The 24596-nt window shown below is 45.3% G+C and overlaps 1 protein-coding gene across 4 annotated transcripts in view; it reads right to left on the bottom strand.

Moving 5' to 3' along the window:
- The window catches only part of DCLK1 (doublecortin like kinase 1), a 350076-nt gene extending 327335 nt beyond the window's left edge, over nucleotides 1–22741 (bottom strand). For all 4 annotated transcript variants that reach the window (XM_012184574.4, XM_042255148.2, XM_012184573.4 and 1 more), the window contains exons 1-2: nucleotides 22504–22741; nucleotides 16153–16548 (exon numbers count right to left, since the gene is read on the bottom strand). In XM_012184574.4, the coding sequence (XP_012039964.1) occupies nucleotides 16153–16528 (376 nt within the window). In that variant the 5' untranslated portion in view covers nucleotides 16529–16548; nucleotides 22504–22741. The remainder of the gene's footprint in view (nucleotides 1–16152; nucleotides 16549–22503) is intronic.
- Nucleotides 22742–24596: the final 1855 nt, after the last annotated feature.

Below are 24596 nucleotides of genomic sequence, written 5' to 3'. Positions count from 1 at the left end.
AGGCTTTCTTATCTCTCCTTACTATTCTTTGGAACTCTGCATTCAGATGGGCATATCTTTCCTTTTCTCCTTTGCCTTTCACTTCTCTTCTTTTCTCAGCTATTTGTAAGGCCTCCTCAGACAACCATTTGGCCTTTTTGCATTTCTTTTTCTTGGGGATGGTCTTTGATCACCGCCTCCTGTACAATGTCATGAACCTCTGTCCATAGTTTTTCAGGCACTCTGTCTATCATATCTAATCCCTTGAATCTATTGTCACTCCCACTGTATAATAGTAAGGGATTTGATTCAGGTCATATCTGAATGGTCTAGTGGTTTTCCTACTTTCTTCAATTGAAGTATGAATTGCACAACAAGGAGTTCATGATCTGAGCCACTGTCAGCTCCCAGTCTTGTTTTTGCTGACTGTATAGAGCTTCTCCATCTTTGGCTGCAAAGAATATAATCAATCTGATTTTGGTATTGACCATCTGGTGATGTCCATGTGTAGAATCTTCTCTTGTGTTGTTGGAAGAGGTCTTTGCTATGACCAGTGGGTTCTCTTGGCAAAACTCTATTAGCCTTTGCCCTTCTTCATTCTGTACTCCAAGACCAAACTTGCCTGTTACTCCAGGTGTTTCTTGACCTCCTACTTTTGCATTCCAGTCCCCTATGATGAAAAAGATGTCTTTTTTTGGTGTTAGTTCTAGAAGGTCTTGTAGGTCATAACAGAACCATTCAAAGTCAGCTTCTTTGGCATTACTGGTTGGGACACAGACTTGGATTACTGTGATACTGAATGGTTTGCCTTGGACATGAACAGATCATTCTGTCATTTTTGAGACTGCACCCAAGTACTGCATTTTGGACTCTTTTGTTGACTATGAGGGCCACTCCATTTCTTCTAAGAGACCCTTGCCCACAGTAGTAGATATAAGAGCAGTGACCCCACAAGAGACTGACCCAGACTTGCCTGTGAGTATACAGGAGTCTCTGGTGGAGGCATGGGTTGGCAGTGGCCTGCTGCAGGGTCGGGGGCGCTGAGTGTAGCAGTGCCCTCATGGGACCTTTTGAAGGAGGTCACCATTGTCTTCATCACCTTCACCATAGTTGGGTCTGAGGTCAAACAACAGGGAGGGAACACAGCCCCGCCCATCACCAGAAAATTGGATTAAAGATTTACTGAGCATGGCCCCACCCATCAGACCCAGTGTCCCCCTCAGTCAGCCTCTCCCATCAGGAAGCTTCCATAAGCCTCTTATCTTTATCCATCAGAGAATGGACAGAAAGAAAACCACAATCACAGAAAACTTATCAAACTGATTAGATGGACCACAGCCTTGTCTAACTCAATGAAACTATGAGCCATGTCTTGTAGGGCCACCCAAGACAGACTGGTCATGGTGGAGAGTTCTGACAAAATGTGGTCCACTGGAGAGGGAATGGCAAACCACTTCAGTATTCTTGCCTTGAGAAGCCCATGAACAGTATGAAAAGGCAAAAAGACAGGACACTGAAAGAGGACACGTACCAAGTGGGTACGTGCCAAATACGCTACTGGAGAAAAGTGGGAAAATAACTCCAGAAAGAATGAAGAGACAGAGCCAAAGCAAAAACAGCGCCTAGGTGTGGATGTGACTGGTGATGGAAGTAAAGTCCGAGGCTATAAAGAGCATTATTGCATAGGAACCTGCAATGTTAGGTCCATGAATCAAGGTAAATTAGAAGTGGTCAAACAGGAGGCGGCAAGAGTGAACATCAACATACACACATTTAGTTCAGTTCAGTTCAGTCGCTCAGTCATGTCCGACTCTTTGCAGCCCCATGAATCGCAGCACGCCAGGCCTCCCTGTCCATCACCAACTCCCGGAGTTCACTCAAACTCACGTCCATCGAGTCAGTGATGCCATCCAGCCATCTCATCCTCTGTCGTCCCCTTCTCCTCCTGCCCCCAATCCCTCCCAGCATCAGAGTCTTTTCCAATGAGTCAACTCTTCGCATGAGGTGGCCAAAGTACTGGAGTTTCAGCTTTAGCATCATTCCTTCCAAAGGAATCCCAGGGCTGATCTCCTTCAGAATGGACTGGCTGGATCTGCTTGCAGTCCAAGGGACTCTCAAGAGTCTTCTCCAACACCACAGTTCAAAAGCATCAATTCTTCGGCGCTCAGCCTTCTTCACAGTCGAACTCTCACATCCATACATGACCACAGGAAAAATCATAGCCTTGACCAGACGGACCTTAGTCAGCAAAGTAATGTCTCTGCTTTTGAATATGCTATCTAGGTTGGTCATAACTTTTCTTCCAAGGAGGAAGCGTCTTTTAATTGCATGGCTGCAGTCACCATCTGCAGTGATTTTGGAGCCCCCCAAAATAAAGTCTGACACTGTTTCCACTGTTTCCCCATCTATTTCCCATGAAGTGATGGGACCGGATGCCATGATCTTAGTTTTCTGAATGTTGAGCTTTAAGCCAACTTTTTCACTCTCCTCTTTCACTTTCATGAGAGGGCTTTTCAGTTCCTCTTCACTTTCTGCCATAAGGGTGGTGTCACCTGCATATCTGAGGTTATTGATATTTCTCCCAGCAATCTAGATTCCAGCTTGTGCTTCTTCCAGTCCAGCGTTTCTCATGATGTACTCTGCATAGAAGTTAAATAAGCAGGGTGACGAGACACAGCCTTGATGTACTCCTTTTCCTATTTGGAACCAGTTTGTTGTTGCATGTCCAGTTCTAGCTGTTGCTTCCTGACCTGCATACAGATTTCTCAAGAGGCAGGTCAGGTGGTCTGGTATTCCCATCTCTTTCAGAATTTTCCACAGTTTCTTGTGATCCAAACAGTCAAAGTCTTTGGCATAGTCAATAAAGCAGAAATAGATATTTTTCTGGAACTCTCTTGCTTTTTCCATGATCCAGCCGATGTTGGCAATTTGATCTCTGGTTCCTCTGCCTTTTCGAAAACCAGCTTGAACATCAGGAAGTTCACGGTTCACGTATTGCTGAAGCCTGGCTTGGAGAATTTTGAGCATTACTTTACCAGCATGTGAGATGAGTGCAATTGTGCGGTAGTTTGAGCATTCTTTGGCATTGCCTTTCTTTGGGATTGGAGTGAAAACTGACCTTTTACTATATATAAAATGAACAACCACCAAGGACCTACTGTGTAGCACGGAGAACTCTACTCAGTATTTGGTGATAAGTATAAGGGAACTGCAGAAGCAGCATCCATCTGAACAGCTATGGTATTTTTAAAGGCCCAAAAAATAAATATTTTCTGTTAAGCAAAGAAAGAAAGAAAATAACAGTTAAGCAGAAAAAAGGTAAGGAAATGAAGCATTAAATTATGTTTGGATCTGACCAATATCTCCTAAAATATCAGAACACAGTAACTTTTCCTGGAAAGTCTTAAGTATTTTGGGACTTTGGAAAACAGAATAATTTCTGTGTTAGCATATTAGATTATCGCAAAGGTACCAAAGAGTCATTGTTTGTTTTCAAAAAAAAAAAAAAAATCACACATGCGTTTTAAATTTATCATATTTTGCTATTCTTTAAAGTATGGAAATAAATTTTCTCTAACAAAATTTATTAGTAAAAAATCTGCAAAGTTAATGCTGCTTGGCCACTGGCTCCCACTATAAGATTAAAGAATTTGCACATAAGAGAAATTCTCGAAGTCATTATGGACAACTTACAGTAATATGGGCAACCAGGCCTATGAAGTCAGCTAGGAAGGTCTTTCTCCATAAGAGTCCATATTAGGAGATACTAGATGTTTGCCCTGTTTTTCCTTATTGGTAGAGGTTTTTCACTGGCTCAGGGTTGAGACTTGTAAATTCCAACTATGACATCACTTGACCTCAGTCTGAAAATGACCTAATCTTCATTTTCCACATTATTGAAGCTGCTTGCCACCTCCTTTAGGATGCCACTTTTGAATGTGGCATGTTCAAAAGTATCTTAAGTGAGGGCTTTGGGTAATGCATACCCTTTTTCCAGAAGTAAAAACTTCCTTATTGAAAACTCTGGAAATTAAAATTCATTATTGTGAGTTACAGTAAAATCTGGGACAGATTCAACTGTATATTGAAATCTCCAAAGCTGAACTGAGTTAAATTACATGAAATACATAATTTATGAAATAAAATATCATAAAGCACCTTCTGGATATTATATTTTATAAACCTATCTCAGATGTACACAAAAACATTTCATAATCTACCTGGAAGGTGCTGGTTTAAGAAGATGATTTTGACGGTGCTATCAAAGGCAAGAAAACGATTCCCAAAGGCACTTACAGACCATTCTTCCATGGAAGTCTTTCATAATATGGTAGTACATAAAAATAAGCTTACTGAAAATAAAATGTGAATGTGTATATCAGGTCTATGGAAAATGTCAACTCCTCAAATATAAAGCAGCAAAAAATATAACAAAGGAAAAACTGAGGGACACATTTTTTTAATTTAATACTGATAGAACCGAAAAGTACAGAAGCTAAAATAAAAAGAGGGAAACAAACGGATGACCTATAATACAACAGTGGGTTAATATGCTATGCACAGCCTTTTATAATTTACAAAAATACGAGGTACTAAAATACATGACAAAGAATAAAAACAAAATATAGAAAATGCCACTAGGGACACTATAAATTGATATCAACCCTTCTGGAAAGCAACATGGCAAACTATATTTGGAACCATGAAAATATTCTCATCGCTAAAAATTTTTCCTAAGTAAATAACAGAGCAACAAATAGCAACACTGCAACAAATCCAAGCAGCAACAGCCATGACATCAGAAAAATTTAAGCAACCTCCTAATTCTCAATGATGGGCATAATACCTGAAAAGAATTTTAAGTCATAACCTTATCTTCAAAGAGCTTTGCGAGCAAGATGTGCATATGAAAAGATTCCACCACAAGACAATAAGTGATAATTGGTAAAGAAGTGGTCCAGGCAACCCTAATCCAGAAGAGAAAGAAATCATTTCCCACTTCCCACTGTGTGATCAATAAAGAAAAAATGGAATTCATGCTGGCCCTGGAAGTGAGGGTGAGATTCTCATTAGCAGAAAAGAAGACAGCACTTCAGATAAAAATAAAATAATAATATGCTCTGCTGAACAGTACAGTAAAGGGGATCGTCTGTTGGATATTAACCTGTCTTTCTCAAAAGCTAATATAAAAATCATTCCAGGGACAAACAAGTTAGGCTAAGACTGCAGTAGGCTATAGCACCAAAGCTTTTATGCATGATCAGAATTGAGGTTTTATTATATTTTAAAGTCTTTACTGAATTTGTTACGATATTGGTTCTGTTGTTTATGTTCTATCAGGGGTAGAACCTGCACGCCTGGACTGGAAGGCCAAGTCCTAACCACTGGACCCCCAGGAAGTCCCCCAGACCCAGCTTTTTAGAAAGACCACACTGGCTGTCGTGTGAAGGCAGGGCTGCAGGCAGGACATGGGAAGATAGAAGTCAAGATGCCTGTTCGAAAGCTATTCTAATAGCCCAAGCAAGAAGCTGGAGAGCTAAACTTTACATATCCCCATTAGGAACAGAGAGGAACGGCTGCTATGAGGAGTACTTAGCAGACAGAATCAACTTATGATTGAAGAACTGGCAAGTGACTGGATGCTAGCCTCATGGGAATACAGTCAAAGATAACACTGAATTGATACCACTGAAACTTCTATTTTGGCCAACTCTCCATATATGACAACAGATCAAATGAGAAGGGAAACACGTCTGGGTTAGACGGTAAGGAATAAAATGAATTTGGTTGTGCACAAATCGAACGTGAAGTTCCTAGGAGCCAATTGGTTGGAGATTTTCCAGCAAGAAGTTAGAAATATAGATCCAGGGTATGAGAAGGGGATGCATGGGGTAGCTGCAGTTATGGGAACTAAAGAAAATGTTCAGAGAGACCCCACCCAGCTGGCCAGGGTGAAGTCCAGGGGAACGCCAGCACTGAGAGAGCGCCCAGAGACGGAGGGGCCGTTGAAGGGAGCTGAGAGATCAGGTACCTGGGGCCATGGTGAGCAAGGGGGAGGTGAGGACGCGGATGAGAGGGACCCAGACATCAGCATCTGACGCTCCAGCAACAGCGGAGAAAATGGAAGTTTCCTAACAGACCACCGGCCGGGCCACAAGGAAGCCACATGTGGCCTCCTAACGGCCACTTCAGCTGGGCAGTGATGCTAGGTTGCTCTCACTCATTTATTCATCCATTCGGCCTCTCTTTCCTCTTTCTTTCAGTGATATTTATTGCATTCTTGCCACTACCATGCTAACACCGAGGCCTCCAACAAGCTCCCTGATGTCCAGAAACACTGATACAAAACAAATAAGTGTAATGATGCTAACTAAGGAGCTGAGGCATGACTGGAAGTTGAGGAAGTAGAGACAGCAAATGCAAATATTCCTCATGGAGGAAGAGCTCGTGGTTGAGAGGTAAGCAGGATGAAGCCAAGGACTGTTCAGACTGTGAGAGACTTGCGTGTCTGCTGGCTGAGGGGTCGAGCGGGGAGATGCCAATAGCAGAACAGGTTGAGTGTTTGCCATCAGCAGATCCTGTTGAAACCCATGCGATGCAACCTGCAATCCTCACCATGACTCGATGAGCTAAGAACGAACAGACCTCTTCTCCCAGGGCGCACGGACGCACAAGGAGCGAGGCAGTTTGCTCAGGGCCACCCCCAGCTTAACCATGGCACGGCCGTGCACCCACAGGAGGGCACCCACCAGTGCCGTCCTCACCAAGAGTGGGGAGGCCCAGAGGTGGGGGAGCAGGAGGAAAGAGAGCAGCAGAGCCCAGATCAGTGGGTCACGGGAGACGAGCCAGAACAGACAGAAGCGCAGGAGCCACAGAAAGAAACATGATAAAGATTGTGGGCTGTATCCTCTGTGGACACGAAGCAAAGTGCGACAGAAAATGCTTCACCTGTAGCCTGGCATCTCGGCAAGAAAACTGGCTTAAAGCCTGCTGTGTGGGACACGTGTCCTAAAGGACCTCGCCTAAGATGGATAAAGATGTGGTACCTACATACAGTGCAATATTTCTCAGCCATAAAAGTGCACAAAATTGGGTCATTTGCAGAGGTGCAGATAGAATTAGAGACTCATACAGAGTGAAGTCAGTCAGGAAGAGAGAACCAAATATTGTATATGGACGTATGCATGTGGAATCTAGGGAAATGATACCGAAAAACCTGTCTACAGGGCAGGAATAAGAGGCGCAGACACAGAGAAAGGACGGGGACACAGAGGGGAAATGGGAGGAAGGGGCAAACTGGGAGATTAGGATTAACATACACACACGACCATGTGTAAAAGAGATAGCCAGCAGGACGCTGCTGTATAGCATAGGGATCTCAGCTCCAGGCTCTGTGATGACCCAGAGGGTTCGGATAGAGGGGTGGGAGGGAGGCTCAAGAGAGAGGGGATATGTGTGTGACTGTGTGTGAGTGTGTGTGTGTGTGTGTGTATGTGTGTATATGTGTGTGATTCACTCTGTTGTACAGCAGAAACTAACATTGTAAAGTAATTATTCTCCAAGAAAAAAACAGAGGTTGTAATAGTAATGGAAAGCAGGGGCAAATGCAGATGCTATGAAAAGAAAAGAGAAAACAAACTGAAAAAGAAAAACTAAGGTGTATGCTTTTAGCTTAGGGGCCTAACAGTACAGGGAAGAGATGACAGAAGTCAGTGGCAGGAATATGAGGAGTTATTACTTACTTTTTTAAAAACTTTTTTGCATCTTCCAAAGCTTTCTATAATGCTCACTGCATAAGAATGTGTTACTCCATCAGTTAAAAAAAAAAAAGTGCATTTTAAAAACAGTATTGAGAACTCAAAAACTATAATAATGGTGGTAAAAAAGGAACAAGCAAACTAAAGAGGCACCTTAAGGATGAACAGTAAATGGCGACAGCTTGGATCTGTGGGATGAAGAAAAGGAGAAGCCAAGGGTGATGTTGAGTCAGATGGTGACACCATTTAACAGGATCCAGAGATGAGAAGAAGGTGCAATTCCGAATAATCTTAAAGAATGGGATTACATCTGTATGTGACATGATGAAAGGACTCAGGATGAGAGGGCCACCTAACGTAGAGCCGACGCACTGGAAAAGACCCTGATGCTGGGAAAGACTGAAGGCAGGAGAAGGAGACAACAGAGGATGAGATGGTTGGATGGCATCATCGACTCAACAGACACGAGTCTGAACAAACTCTGGGAGACAGTGAAGGACAGGGAAGCCTGGCGTGCTGCAGTCCATGGGGTCGCAAAAAATCCGACAGGACGTAGCTACAGAACCACCACAAATAGGGTGAATATATCCAGGTAACTGAAGTGATGAAGAAAGGTCTGATCTGGGACTACTGCTGCTGCTGCTAAGTCGCTTGTCGTGTCCGACTCTGTGTGACCCCATAGACGGCAGCCCACCAGGCTTCGCCGTCCCTGGGATTCTCCAGGCAAGAACACTGGAGTGGGTTGCCATTTCCTTCTCCAATGCATGAAAGTGAAAAGTGAAGTCGCTCAGTCATGTCCGACTCTTTGCGACCCCATGGACTGCAGCCCACCAGGCTCTTCTGTCCATGGGATTTTCCAGGCAAGAGTACTGGAGCGGGGTGCCATTGCCTTCTAACTGGCCTTAAAAGAGTGGTAAAAATGATGGAGTTGATGATGTCACAGCAGATAATGCAAAGACAGGAAAGTGAAGGCAGTGTTTAAAGGTGAGGCAAGTCGAGAGGGAAACAGAAAGTCACTCTTTGAACACCTTAATAATCATTGGTACAGGCAAAATCCAGCAAGAAACACCAACATGCAGAGGCAAAAGTTATTTTAAAAGCCACAAAGTTCCTCCTCAAAATATTTATTAATTACAAAGGGGAAAAGAGTAACTTTAGAGTGAAAATAACTGGCAGACACTCCTTAACCAACAGATTAACCTCACCAGCAACAAGGCAAGGCCACATCACGAACTCCTGAAACGATGCCCCAGGGAGGACACAGCTCCACTTCTGGGGCATCCTTGCCACAAACATGTAACTTCAACCTAAACGCCAGGTAAATACCCCCAAGTTGGGGGACACTTTACAAAATAACTGACCAGTGCTCTTCCAACTGTCAAATCATTAAAGACAAAGACTTAAGAACTACCGGAGCTTGGAGGAGGCGGAGGAGGCAGGATAGCTAAATGCAATGTTTGGAAACTCAAAACAGAGGGGATATGTGTAAACATGTAGCTGATTCACTTTGCTGTACAGCAGAAACTAACACAGTACTGTAAAGCAACTGTACTCCAGTAAAAATATTTTTAAGACTTTTCAAAAAAAATAAAAGATAAATGCAATGTGTGATTCTGAAACAGCAACAACAAAAGGCCAATGGAGAAACTAATGAAAGCCAAATAAAGCCCATAGTTTAGTTGCCTGGATTGTTCTCAAGTTAGTTTTTACTTTGATGATTGTGCCTTGGCTGTGCAAGATGGTCCCTCGTGGGAAGCTGGGTCAAGGGTATATGGGAACCTGCCATCTCTGTGACACTTCTATTAAGTCCAAATTAATTTCAAAACTAAAACTCTTAAAAATGAGGCAGGTATCCTGCAAAAAGTAAAACTGAAGCCTTTCTTCAAATAGTATACTAATACAACTTCCATGAGAATATTTTTAATGAAAACATAAAAACATTAGAAGAAAAGGAGAGCAACAATCTTATAATCTGAATCCAGAGGACAAGAAGCATGAAATTCAAGCCATAAATGAAAAGACTGATCCATTTTGATTGCATAATTTTGTTAAATCTGCCCCCCCCCAAAAAAAACCCCACAATAAACAAAATCACTCCAGGACAATCTGGAAAAACACATACTTGAAATTAGTATCACAAAGGGCTAATATCTTAAAAATTAAAAAAAAATCTAGAAGTCAATTAGATAAAAACAAAAGACCCCAACCTGGTAGAAAAAATGGACAAAAGCTATGGAGAAAAAAATAGACAGGGAAAGATGAAATTTAAGACTATAAAAGGGTACATGCTTTTCTTAACAGATTGGCAAATGACAAAACATTTGGTAACACACTGTCTCATAGGAAAACAGCCACTCTCATACATTACTAATAGGGAGGACAAACTGGTACCACTTCTATGAAGAGAAATTTTCCAATAGCTCTTAAACATTTAATGCCTGTACTTCTCTCTCCAGCAATATTACTTCTAGGAATTGAGCCTGTGCATCTACTTTCTGTCCCTATAGACTTCCCTATTCCGGATATCGGAGGAGGTGATGGCACCCCACTCCAGTACTCTTGCCTGGAAAATCCCATGGACAGAGGAGCCTGGTAGGCTGCAGTCCATGGGGTCGCGAAGAGACAGACACGACTGAGCAACTTCCCTTTCACTTTTCACTTTCATGCACTGGCGAAGGAAATGGCAACCCACTCCAGTGTTCTTGCCTGGAGAATCCCAGGGACGGGGGAGCCTGGTGGGCTGCCGTCTATGGGGTCACACAGAGTCGGACACGACTGAAGTGACTTAGCAGCAGCAGCAGCATATTCCCCTACATGAGTGGAAAACTTGACATCCAAGGATATTCCCGTCAAAACTGTTTCTAATAACAAAGGTTCGGTCACAACCTAGAGGCCCATAGCTAGAAGACTGGTTAAATTAAAAAATGGCACATTGTGTGAGGGATACTCTGAGGTTAGGAAAAAGACTGCAGTGGCTCTAGACTCATGTTAGGGTATATGGTTAAGCGTGTAAAGCACAGTGCCAACGTGTGAGCAAGGAACGTCAACTTATAGGCAAATGATATGCATATTCCTGCCAAACACTGGTGTCTCTGAGGATGGATATTCAAAAAACTGGTGAACTACTGGCCACAGGGGGATTTTAGACAGGCATGTTTTACAGTTTCTCAAAACTTAAATTTAAAAAATCTTTAAACAGAGCAGAGAGAGGCATAGAGTCAGGTAGTAAATTAGAGGGGAAAAGTACTGATAGATGATGACAACATGTCGGAGGAAAGTTGCCAAGAGAGGTGGGGGCCCTGGAAATCACGACTGGAGAGATTCCCTGACTTTGGGGTGAAGTATGGCTTTATTCCTGAGAGATTAATTCTGATGGGGACTTGGGAAAAGCCCTTAGGCTGGGGATTTGGAATCAAGCAGTGCCCATGGTGGGGTGGGGGAGGGAAGGGGGGTGGGAGGCATGTCACAGCATGTCACAGCATGTCACAGCTTGGGAGCCCAGGAACCCAGGGACTTGTTTCTAATACATGCAGATGTCATGTACATATTAACTTACTCGTAACCAGAAGACAGCACACTTGCGTGTTTCTACCCTACTGCTTAAAGGAAACTCTGGCTCTTCATTCACACAGGATATTAAAGGATGTTACTGAGACAGTAGAAAGGTCAATGGATGCCAGGGACTGAGGCATGGAGGGATGAATAAGCAGATTAGAGAGGATTTTTAGGGCAGTGAAACTATCCTGTATGATACCGCACTCATGGATACACATCATTATTCCTTTGTCCAAACCCACAGAATGTACAACACCAAGAGTGAGCCCTTGTGTAAACTATGGACTTGGGATGATAATGACCTGTCAATGTAGGCTCATCGACTGTAACAAACATACCCCTCTGGTGATAATGGGAAAGGCTGTTTATGGGTGGATGCAGGGGGATATGGGAAGGGAAAGCTGCTCAGTCATGTCCGATTCTTTACAACCCCATAGACTATACAGGAAGAAGGCAATGGCACCCCACTCTAGTACTCTTGCCTGGCAAATCCCATGGACGGAGAAGGCTGGTGGGCTGCAGTCCATGGGGTCGCTAGGAATTGGACACGACTGAGTGACTTCACTTTCACTTTTCACTTTCATGCACTGAAGAAGGAAATGGCAACCCACTCCAGTGTTCTTGCCTGGAGAATCCCAGGGACGGGGGAGCCTGGTGGGCTGCCATCTATGGGGTCGCACAGAGTCGGACATGACTGAAGCACCTTAGCAGCAGCAGCAGATTATACGGTCCATGCAATTCTTCAGGTCAGAACACTGGAGTGGGTAGCCTTTCCCTTCTTCAGGGTATCTTCCCAATCCCAAGAATTGAACCAGGGTCTCCTGCATTCCAGGTGGATTCTTTACCAGCTGAGGTACCAGGGAGTTCCCCAGGATATGGGAAAACTCTGTACTTTCTGCTCAATTTTGCCCCCAACTTAAAACTGCACTAATAATAAAAGTCTATTTAAAAGTGTGGGGGAGGGGAGCACCTATTCTTCAGCACACATCCCTGATGCTTGAGCATCAGATAAAGAACAGTCAATCAATCAGTGCTTGGGATTTATATATCATGTTGCATATAATATTACATCTTTCTCCTAAGAGTTCAAAGGTTTTAAATGTTCCTCCTTCATTTATCCTTACAACATCCTCATACCTACACTGGAATATAAACACTGTAAAACTGGGTAGAAAGAGGCAATATTGAATCACTTGCAGGGATAGACCTGCAATTCAACTTTCCTTATTGAGCATCACAATTTTTTTCAAACATATAAAGGCAATGTTGAAAGCAAACAATTAGGAGTGTCATCTATGTTCTACCCTGAAGTGCATGTGTGTGCATGCGTGCATACATAAACATACATGCACAAATAGATACACAATCCTGCATTCATGCATACACACACCCTTACTCACACACACACACACCCTTACTCATACACACACACACCCTTACTCATACACACACACACCCTTACTTAAACACACACACACCCTTACTTACACACACACACACACACACACACACACACACACACACCCTTACTCATATAATCATACTTCAGCCTAAGAGCCAGCTCATTCCTGGCTGGCTAACCTTAGGCATTTTTTTAAGCACAATAATAGTTAAATAGTGAAACTGACTATTAGCCATTATAAATAAAGAAACTCACATATGTCATTGTCAGGTTTTCTAGTCTGAGATAAGTGAGAACAAACAAACTTACAAAAGACAATTACAAGTCAAATATACTTGTCACTGCTCCCACTAAAATGATTTAATTTAAAACATCATTATAATGGAAGGAGAAATGAGACGCTAATAACATGCATTGACTTTTACATAAAATTAGTATGTAAAGTGGGAGCTAGGAACCTAATGATGAATATGAAGCAATGGCTTGCATTTTATCAGAGTAAGCAAAAACGTAATTGACAAAGAGGCAAATCTAAATGAATTTCCAGCTATTTCAACACTAAGTGCAGCTGCTTGCTAATTGTCAGTATTATAGACGAAAAAAATGCATTAAAACCGAAAAAATTTTTAAATGCAGCCAATAAGCAAACTTACCTACTTTACTGACGTTACCATTTATTTAATCAGAAAAGTATTTTTTTCCAAAAAGGAATTTTTAACATCAGATTATTCCATCTGCAGTTACTTCAAATTGATTGAGGAGAAAAGTGTTTGGAGGCAAATGAGAATATTAAAGTGTTTCTGGGAGCAGTTTCTGCTACTCTTGGAATTAAGTCAAGGTTAATAAACATTTGTTTTCAAGAAGAAGCCAATACAATAATATTTCATTTAAGAGCCACTGAGAATATTTTATATGTATATATATGTACATACATAGGTACACATACACACACATATAAACGTAACAATCAGCTTTCTGTACACCAGAAACTAACATAATACTGTAAATCAACTGTACTTCAATTTTAAAAGGCCACTATAGGACACGACTGAGCGACTGAACTGGACTGAACTGAAGAATACCCTCCTCGGTATCTTATATCAGTGGCAGTTAAGAGATCAGACTCTGGCATCGGCCTTCTTGAGTTCAAATCCCAACTCGTTCTTGCTGTGTGGCCCTGACAGATCACTTAAGCACACTGTGCCTCATTCTTCTCATCTGTTACGATGAGGGTGATGAACAGTGCCTACCTCCTAGGCTCACTGTAAGAATGAAATATGTTCACATACGCCATACTCATGCTCCATATCTGTGAGCGATCATTATTATCACCGCTCAGGACAGCAGTCTCTTGGGGCAGGCATTCTTTTGTACTAAAAAACTGACCAAGAAGGTGGTAACAACATGTCATGATCCTGCTGGTCCCCTGGATAAGAAGTACTGTCATGTCCCACCTCTCATACCCTCTCCCTGGTCGATGGGAATCATGGGAATATCTTTGCTACTTCTGAGTACAGATCAATCCTTGGTGATAAACTGACTGAGGTACCCCTCTCCCAGGAAATGCTGCACAAGTGACTCTAGACCAGAGGCTGCCAAGCCCAGGATATCTAAGAAGGTGCTCTGAGATTCTGGCATATCTTCCCTACAACACCATCAGCCCTTAAAGTGACGATTTAGGTGACTGGGCACACATCTGACTTTGCAGTTGATCTTTATCCAGATCCCTTGGAATATCTCACCGAATTATTTATTCTGCCTTTTCCAAGGTCATGAAAAGGACAGGGCGCAAAAATCAAAGCTGATAACAGAAAGGTTTTATGTTCATTCTTCCCCTTTAATTTACTGGAAGTTCCAGCATCTGAAGAGAAGGAAAAAGGCCAAGTCTGCAGGCATCTTGGCAGGGTGACGAGTCATCGAAAAGAGAAGTGAATTCCCACAAAATAAACACACCAAACCCAGGCTTCTCTCAAGTGCAGTCAAACTGTGAGTGGACTGGCACCCCTGTCATGGGATCAAGGGAAGAGAAATGGGAGCAAGACAGAGGAAGCCCTGAGCCTTGAATCACATACAAATTCTGATTTCAAAGGAGGACCAGAGTGCTTGCCTGTGCGCAGTCAGGGCATGGGACTCGTCCAGGGTCCAGACAGACCACAGGGCCTGGCAAATATACCTGGAGCAGGGATAAACTGAGGGTGAAATCAAGCTCTCCCCACCTTCTCAACGTCCTTTTCCGTGTTCCTTTGTGCTATTACTTCATCAGGACCTTGAGACTTCAACTTAGAAAAATCTACTCTCCAAAGAGGATCGTTTACCTCTCAGCATGAATTTAATCCCAGTATTTTTCTCCAAATTATTTTGCTTCACTTACGATTTCTAAGGTGATCAGAGACTTCCCACCCAGTTCAAATGGGATCAGTCCTGAAATAGACTACTCCAGAGAAGGAAACCTACTCTGCTTGCATAAGACACCAGGTCTCATCTGTGGACCCAGATAGTCCTATTCTCACTGGGGAGTGCTCAGTCACTAAGTCGTGTCCAGCTCTTTGTGACCCCATGACTGTAGCCCGTCAGGCTCCTCTGTCCTTGGGATTTTCCAGGCAAGAATACTGAAGTGGGTTGCCACACCCTCCTCCAGGGGATCTTCCTGATCTAGGAATGGAACTCATGCCTCCTGCACTGACAGGTGGGTTCTTTACCACTGAGCCACCTGGGAAGACTTATTTCCACTTAAAATGTCTAAAACAGTTAATGACTGTTAACCTCAGTTAAACTTAATAAAAATAAACCGAGCAGATTAATTCCTCAAATACCATTGAAAGACAACAATCCTTTAAATTTAGAATTAGTCAAACCTCAGAATAATTTTAAAATGTAAATGTATCATACTGGAAAGAATAGCCAACAAACCTAATTTTTTGATCCAACAATACCACTATCTTATCATGTAACCATAGACATATATCACTTGAATTTTCAGGCCTTGGCCTACAGTGATCAAAATTAATAGTTTTGATATCTATCTAAGATTCCTTTCAACTCAAAACTTTCATGAATCATTAGTTATTTTCAGTTCACGTATTGGCAGACATGTGGGAGCAAAAGTTCAATTTGCAGCTAGCAATGAACACGAACCATTTGAATAAAGATACAAAAAATGGACTTTTAAAATTAATGTAGCATGGGTATGAGAAAAAATAGAGAGGATGCTGTAGAATTAACAGTTTTTCCATCAGTCCATTATATAAGTTACCTGATCTAATATTACTAGGTTTTGTTTTGTTTTACACTACTGTACAGCCATGTGAACTTCCAAATGTGTAACATACAAGGACCACACCCACAAGACTAGATGCTAGGTCTTGGAGTTCAAGCAAGAAATGCTGAGAATAATACAAACTTTGGGGAACCGAGGCCATACCCTCCAGGGTCCCTTGGGAGGCCTCTCCCAGCGCTCACCTTCCAGCAGCTGGTCCAGGCTGGAAATCTTCTTGAGCCCATCAATGGTGTAGATTGTTCTCACTCCCTGGGGCAAATTCACGTTATCCGACAGAGTTCGGGTCAAATCAGCCAGCAGGGCCTCAAAAGATCGGAACCGGTCTGGGGAGATGGCATACACAATCCCTTTGAAGTAGCGATCTCCGTTTCGATAGAAACGCACTTTCTTGGCCTTCTTCTCGGAGCTGAGGGTCTGCAGTGTGCGGGTGCGGTAGAAGCTGCAGTGGGCGCTGTGCGTGGGGCTGGGCAGCCCGTTCACCCGCGACCCTCGGCTGTACCTCTGGGCCTTGTCTCGCTCGTCAAAATGCTCCAGCTCCATGTCTCTGCCGAAGGACATGACTGCAGTTAGAGCTGAACCTAGGAGGCACAGAAACACAAACAGCCACACACAGGTGTTATTTTAGCATCCAGACTGGGAAGGCTCAGCTTGAGAACAGCCGACGGGAACACTGCTATAACAGATGATATGTTTCATACAAGTGATCAACTTGGGAGAGAAAAGACAAATATTTAGGAGAGGCAGACCCAGTGGAAACAGAGTACTAATCAACCCCAGTTTTGTTAGAATACGGCTGGTATGTGTTGACCATCTAGAACGTCCGGCTTTGAACCGCTCTTATTTCTGATAGTCACAACAAACCTTTCAAAGTTTATTTATTATTAACCCCATACACAGATAAAAAAAAACTGAGACACAGAAAAATTTCTCCCAAATTTCTCCAAATAATATAGTTGAGAAATGCTTGAACCAAGAACTCTGACCCAGGTTTGTCTGACTCCAAGGCTCCCTGCAGGTTAATCCTGATGGTAGGTAGCACAAGAGCCTTCACATCAGTCCAGGGCTAAATATAAAACATACAGCAGTGGGGGTGGACCAGGAATCAAAAGAGGGCTGCTGCTGCTGCTAAGTTGCTTCAGTCGTGTCTGACTCCGTGCAACCCCCTAGATGGCAGCCCATCAGGCTCCCCTGTCCCTGGGATTCTCCAGGCAAGAACACTGGAGTGGGTTGCCATTTCCTTCACCAAAGCATGAAAGTGAAAAGTGAAAGTGAAGTCACTCAGTCGTGTCCAACTCTTAGCAACCCCATGGACCACAGCCTACCAGGCTCCTCTGCCCATGGGATTTTCCAGGCAAGAGTACCAGAGTGGGATCCCACTGCCTTCTCTGCAAAAGAGGGCAGGTAACGTTTAACAGTCAGATTTTAGGGATTTCCCTGGTGGTCCAGTGGTTGTGAATCCACCTTCCAATGCAGGAGATGCGGGTTCGATACCTGGTCAGGGAATTAAGATCCCACAAACTGGGGAGCAACTAGGCTCACATGCAGCAACTACAGAGCCCACAGGCTCCAGGTGCCGTGCGCCACTAGAGAGAAGCCTGCAGGCCGCAAGGAAGATCCCCCACACTGCAGCTAGGACCCGATACTGCAAAAAATGAATGAATGAATATTTTTTTAAAAAAGTCAGATTGTAAACATTTTACCCAGTGTTTGTAGTCTCCATGACCAGACCAAGAGCAAAAATATCTATAGGTTTAAAATCGATTTTCCTACATGGTGATTTAGTCACCAAGTCGTGTCCAACTCTTGAAACCCCATGGAATGTAACCCACCAGGCTCCTCTGTCCATGGAATTCTCCAGGCAAGAATACTGGAGTGGGTTGCCAAGCCCTTCTCCAGGGGATCTTCCTGACCCGGGACTGAACTGGTTTCTCCTGCATCGCAGGCAGATTCTTTACCACTGTACCACCTGGGAATTTCCTACATAGTCAATTGAAATTTATTTGAAAAGTTGACTCACAGTAACTCATTTACTTATACTTAATGCTTCAGATAAGGTGGATTTTTTAAAAAGGGGGAAAAAAAGGAAGAGATGGGGAGAAAGGGAAGGAGGGAGGGATGGAAGAGGAGAAAGAAAAGGAAAAGCAACAACAAAATAAAACCAAAAAGGGATCAAAGTTACTTCTTCTTTGGGGCACTTGGCCCTTCTTTCCACTAAGACTCTCTCTTTGTGTGGAGGAAACTGAGGCTTAAAGACGCTGATCCAGACTTGATCCAGAACAAAGTATGTAACCTGGAGAAATCTACTTGTTCAGCATCATTAAGCCCCGGTTTCCTCCGTCACACGTGGGAAACTCAATAGTACCTACCTCACAGTTAGTACCAGCTATTAAATAACTGAATACACATGAAACACCTGGGGTAATGTCTAGACTATATTTTTAATTAATAAAATTTGCTTTTCTGTTCCTGACTCTGTCACGGGAAGAACTAGTAGGAAGAGAATCTCCCCTTTCCAGCAAGGGGGGATCCGAATGAGTGCCCACCCCTGACCCTCCAGCATTTCCATGTCAGGACCTTCTGGAAGGCACACCTGTGCCCCAACAGTTCCATCTGACTTTGGATAGAGCTGGGTCATGGGCAGGCTGCCCGTGGGATTATTTCACCCCTGCTCAGGGGTTAGCTGACGAAGGCTCATGCTATTGCCCTTCACAGGTGATCTGTGTTTTAATAGGACAATCTAGAAGATGGGAAAACCTCAGCATTCAAAGAAAGAAGTCTTAATGACAAAATTTCAGGCACACTGAAACAGAATATAAGGGAAACGAAAACTGGGGGCAAGAATTTTATGTTGTTGTTCAATCGCTCTGTCGTGTCTGACTCTGCGACCCCATGGACTACAGCACACCAGGATTCCCTGTCCTCCACCACCTCCTGGAGTTAGAACTTTATCAGTGCCCCCCCAAACCCCACCATGATGACAATGTCGCCGTTCCGAAGGTCAATCCAAACAACCCAAATGCCAAAGCCCTGCCAAGCCTCCCTGACCTTTTCTTCACCCTCCATAAACTGACCTCTGATCCACTCAGAGCGACTAAAAATTCGTGCTCAAAAGCTTCATGCGCTGCCAGAGACTGTGCACTTCTGAAATGCATGAAGCGGAAAAAGCTCACATTTATCAGATGTCTGTGATGTGCCTGACACTGTTAAGTAGCGATCAATTGCTATGTAACATGCTAAAAATGCCCTCTAGACCTCACAACAGTCCAGTGAGGGATGGGCTGTATCCATGTGCCAAAGTCCTAACTGAGGGCCTTGGGACTTGAACCCGGATGTACTCCAGCTGACTCTGAAGCTGGCACCCCCGCCGCCTCCTTTCTGACCCGAGCTCTGTATTCCAGTGGCCTAGACCCCTGCCAGCGGCTGCTCATCACATGTAAAGCAGGCTTTTGAAAGCCTTTGCTCCTCTTGGTCAGACCACTTAAACTGCCAGAGAGACTCCGTGTGCTTGAGACCAGGCAGGTCATCGGCCTCCAATGTCTCCAGCTGCGTACCCCGAGGTGGGGCGGGGGGAAGAGCATCGCAGTGGAATTCAATCCGGAGTGAGGAGTTCAGGGCACGTTTTTCCTCCAGACATGAAAACTACCCCATGCCACTTAATACCCCAGACAGCCTAAACTGGCATTTTCCAGGGACTTCCCTGGTGGTCCAGTGGTTAAGACTCTGCACTTTCAATGCAGGGGGGCAAGGGTTCAATCCCTGGTCAAGGAACTGAGATGACACATGCAGTGAGGCAAGGCCAATAAATTAACAATAATAATAATAAAATAACTTTATTAAAATAAATTTGCATTTTCCAGAAAAATACTTGCCATATGTAAGTATGAACTGGTTTCACTGATTGTGAAGTTAGATAACTTCAAAACAAGTATCAGTTGCTATCCAATCCTTCAGATAGCTAGTAACTGAGTAAACAGAACAAGTATTTTGCCAATGACATCATAACTGCTCCTACGCTTATTAATTATTTGTTTTTAAAGGCGTTCTTTTGTCTTCCAAAAGGGAGTATGCGTTGGGGCAATGATGCTGCCAGTACTCAAACAGTCATACCAATTCACCAGGTTCCTCAAACTTCATGAAGTATAAAGGCCGGATTGGTGGTTGAAGATTTTATTTTTAAAGGCAGTGATAATTCTTCCTGGGGCTTCCCTGGTGGCTCAGCGGTGAAGAAACTGCCTGCCAACACAGGAGACGTGGGTTCAATCCCTGGGTCGGGAAGATCCCCTGGAGGAGGAAATGGCAACCCACTCCAGTATTCTTGTCTGGGAAATCCCACAGACAGAGGAGCCTGGCAGGCTACAGCCCACAGGGTCCCAAAGAGTCAGACATGACTTAGCAACTAAAAAAAAAAAAAAAAAAAAATTCTTCCTACCCTAGGCTTTTCGTCTCAAATCCAAATAAACTGAAATACACAGGACATGCGGAAAGGATGGTACAATTGTGTTGCCAGAGTGCAAATCTAATTCCAAGGGGCTCTTGTTGATTTGTAATTGGCAAGGGTCAAATGATTTAGCAATTGTTGGAATCCCCTTGAGGGAAAGGCTTCTAGAACCAGGAATTCCACACCAGACCCCCACACACAAAAAAAAACACATCGATTTAGAACAGAACAGTTGATTTTGTTTTATTTGTACATTTCCCAAAGTGGATCAGGCATTCAACCACAGCAAGGCCAAGATCTTTTACTTCCCTTCACTGAGCCTGCTCCAAAGTAAGCAATGATGCTGGTGACAAAGAAAAACCACACTCCCAGTGAAATCATTCTGAAGGCTACAGCTACCACTAAATGAATGTCAAAAACCACACTACACATCCTCGTGTTCCAGATATTACGCATGGCATTAAAATAGGTGTTCTCTCCCTTGCTCAGCAATGGATTAGTCATTTATTTGAATCAAGAGCACCTGGGGAAGATTCACCAGACTTCCACGGCTCCCCTGCTTTCTGTGGAAGCCAGCTAAGGAGCACTAAGCCACATGGTCACAGACCATAGGCGGCCAAGGGCCTGGGCACAGGTGTGTCCTGATACCATGAAAGTAACCGCATGGCCTGAGCCAGGGAGCTCATAGAAGCCTGGGTGGGGAAGACCCCAGCCTGGCTCTTATCAAGAGATTTTCCTATAAACACTGCCAGGCTAAGAAATCAGCGTTTTAGATGGTTCTCTGGGATTTCTCACCATCATGAAGAACCTCTGCATTCCTCCTTCTCTAGATGAGCACATGAGTTCCTGTTCACAAATTACACTCATACACTCACTCACACACACACACACACACACACACATACACCAAGAAATAATCTGGCATAAAGACCACCGTGTTTATAAATGTTTCTAAATACATTTATATAAAATCTGTATAGATGCTGGACCTAGAGATTCCAAGGCACATTTTGCCAGTAGAACTAGGATGTGGGGGGGATGGACAGGCGTGCAATACGAGGCGCACACACACCTTCAGAGTGCATGCACCACCCTGGACGCAGCTCTATCACAGGATGCGAGCATACCTTTCACAATATTCTACACATAACCTCTCTCAGAACCCTTTCTGACCCGCATTCATGCGACATTTCATACTTAAAACGCTGTCCTACTTTCCCGGGGAAAGGAGATATATTTAGGAACATTCATAAAACGTATTCATAGAACACCCTGCGGCGTGGCCGCTGAACGCGTGTGCTCCGTAATCTGGACCCACGTTCACAGGTGCCGGGAGAGGAAGCCGGTCTGAACGAGACCTTTCATCTGCTCCATCTCCCACAAGCATCTCCCCGCCCAATCCAGCAGTGATTCGGAGCAAACCCGGTTTTCCACCGCCGCCCCTTTTGTGGGGCAATGCGGGGCTGTGCGTGCGCTCCCACTAGGAGGAGAATGCCATTTCCTCTCCGCAGGCTTTTTAGCACTGCGGGCACTAATTTGTACAGGGGGCAGCCTCACAGTCCCCGAAGGAACTTGAGACCCCGCAAATGTACTTGCTACATCCACCCTGCTCCCCCACCACCATGAACGGACCCTCGTCCTCCACCCTCCGGGCCCACGGGAGAGCGCACACACAATAAGCGGCCTGGCCCGGCCACTCCTTCTGGGCGCAGACTTGGTCCCCGTTCCGCGGCCAGTTCTGACAATGACCAACACCTCGCCCGGCCCTTCGCCCTGGTTCTCCACTAACAACGCGGCGGCCGGGAGCCCCGCTCGCCCGACTCCCGTTTCCAGCGCGGCGGTGGCACCAGACAAAAGAGGCAGGTGCCCGCGGCCCGGGGGCCGCCCGCACACAGCGCCCCCGGCCGGGGCAGGACCGGGCAGCGCCTTTCGAGGAACGGAGGGCGGGCGGGGCGGCGGCGGCCGAGGGGACGCCCACCGGCCCCCCGTGCCCACGCTCCCCCGGTGTCCCGCGGCTGCGGGAGGAGCAGGCTCGGCCCGGCCCCGGCCGGCCCTCCCCACTGCTCCCTTCCCCGGGCGAAGGCAAACCACGCACCGGTCCGCGGAGAGACGCCGCCGGGGGTCTTTGTGGCCGCGCTCGGGCCGCCTCGTGCGCTGTCCTCGCCGGGCTGGGCGCGGCCGGGCCGCGGGGCTGCGGGGCCGGGGCTGGGCGGCGGCGGCAGGAGCGCGGGCGTCTGGGCTGCAGCCGCTAGAGCAGGGATGCGCCTCGGCCGGTCCTCATTGAAATGCGGCGCTTCGCACAGCCTCACTCCTGCCTCTCTCCGGAGGAGGGCGGCGGCGGCGGCGGGCGCGCTCCCTTTTCTTGTGGCTCACTCGCTCGCCCGCCCCGCTCCTCCTCCTCCTCCTCCGCGTGCGCGCCCCGCGCCCCCGCCCCTCCAGGCCCGGCGCACCCACCACGGCGGCGCCCCGGGCCCCCGCCTCCCGCGCCCTAGCCTGCCCCCGCGACCTCGGTGCGTCTGGCTGGACAAACGCCCTGACCTCCCGGGCCCCGGGAGTGGGTGTCTGGAGACAGGGGGCTGTCGGTGGTGAACCTGGGGACAGGGAGAGAGAACGTGGACCGGGTCTGAACCGGGAAACGTGCACGGCGGAGGCGTGAGGTGTGTCCTTCTCAGGGCAGGCCGGGCGTCGGGGGAGGGGGGACATTTCTCCCCTCAGGGTACACACACTTCTAAGTGACCTCATGGTTTGACGCCATTCCCAGAACTGTGGAAGCCAACGTGATGGCCTTGTCATCAGTTCTCACCCAGGATACATCCATGCAGCATCTCTCGCGAGGACCATCCCCAGACCCTCCCTACCTACCGACACGTGTCACCCTCAGGCCCCCTAATTGGGAAGGGCCAGATCTGCGCATAGATCCCACCCATCAACTCCACTGGAACTCGGGACTTGAGTCATCCTTGAAACTGTGACCTCTGCTTGGAGCTGAATATGTCACAGCAGGCCTTTGATAACTTAGAGGCCAAGTTTCGCTACTGGACACCTCGTGGCTGCCAAGGTTGGTGGTCAGCGCTGGAAAGCCCCATGAACTCAGATAAGCCTTCCCTCCCAGAGCAGGAATGTTCTCAGAGCCCAGACTGCTCACAGCTTCCTCCAGATTTTGCACAAAAGTCCAAGGAGTGGGATCAGGTCGCAGACTTCCGTGAAACCTTAGACTGGTTCAGTGGGCTTCCTGAATTCAGGTCCAGTTAATCTCCTGACTGTGGGCCATGTCCCCTGAGACGTGTGGGTGTGTGTGAGCTAAGTCACTTCAGTCATGTCCGACTCTATACCACCCCCCTGGACTGTAGCCCACCAGACTCCTCTGTCCATGTGATTCTCCAGGCAAGAATACTGGAGTGGGTTGCCCTGTCCTCTTCCAGGGAATCTTTCCAACCCAGGGATTGAACCTGGGTCTCTTATACCTCCTGCTTTGGCAGGCAGGTTACCACTAGCACCACCTGGGAAGCCCCTTGAGACGTGTATTTGTCCCAAATACTCACACATACACAAATACACAGGTATTTCTCTCTCTTCCTGAGCTTACACCTTTTAATGGAAAATAAATTTTTTTTTCTGTCAGCTGAGCCCATTATGTATATTTGACTAGTTATTATTAATAAGAGCTATTCTAAATTACTTTCGAAGTATTATGTAAATACTAAATAATTACCGTTTGTTATAAAATGCAGCTCAAATGAGATGCATGTTACATATTCAACAAGTGCTGCATATTTACTTTTGAACTTCTGAATAGCCCAGGGATGAGTACAATAAACTCACTAAATTAACTACATGCAAAGTACTGAGACTGCTCCTTCAAATTCTAATCAAAATGAGGCCAAGGGGTAAGTGTGAAGAAAGTAAGGAGCCAAGTTTATTATGAGAAGGGAAATAAGAGTTTCTGTTTATCTTTCCAATGGCAGATGCCAAGTGATTTCTGCCAAAATGCTAAACCAAGAAATATATTCCCTCTCCTAACCCCTATGGGTATTCTGTCAGGGTCATTTGTTAAGCACTTTAAGTAACTCAACCATATCTTTCCTCTTTCCTAGCTCTTCAACCTGGGATATGCAGATAATGTCCAAAGAAACACCTTTGAGTTTGATCCTCTCAGTTGTAATGTGCTCTCACTAGAAACTGTTGAGC

This window comes from Ovis aries, chromosome 10 (assembly GCF_016772045.2).
Source record: "Ovis aries strain OAR_USU_Benz2616 breed Rambouillet chromosome 10, ARS-UI_Ramb_v3.0, whole genome shotgun sequence".
In the NCBI taxonomy this organism is placed as follows: domain Eukaryota; kingdom Metazoa; phylum Chordata; class Mammalia; order Artiodactyla; family Bovidae; genus Ovis; species Ovis aries.
The sequence above is the reverse complement of the archived record's forward strand: the minus strand, read 5'-3'. Positions and strand labels throughout refer to the sequence as shown.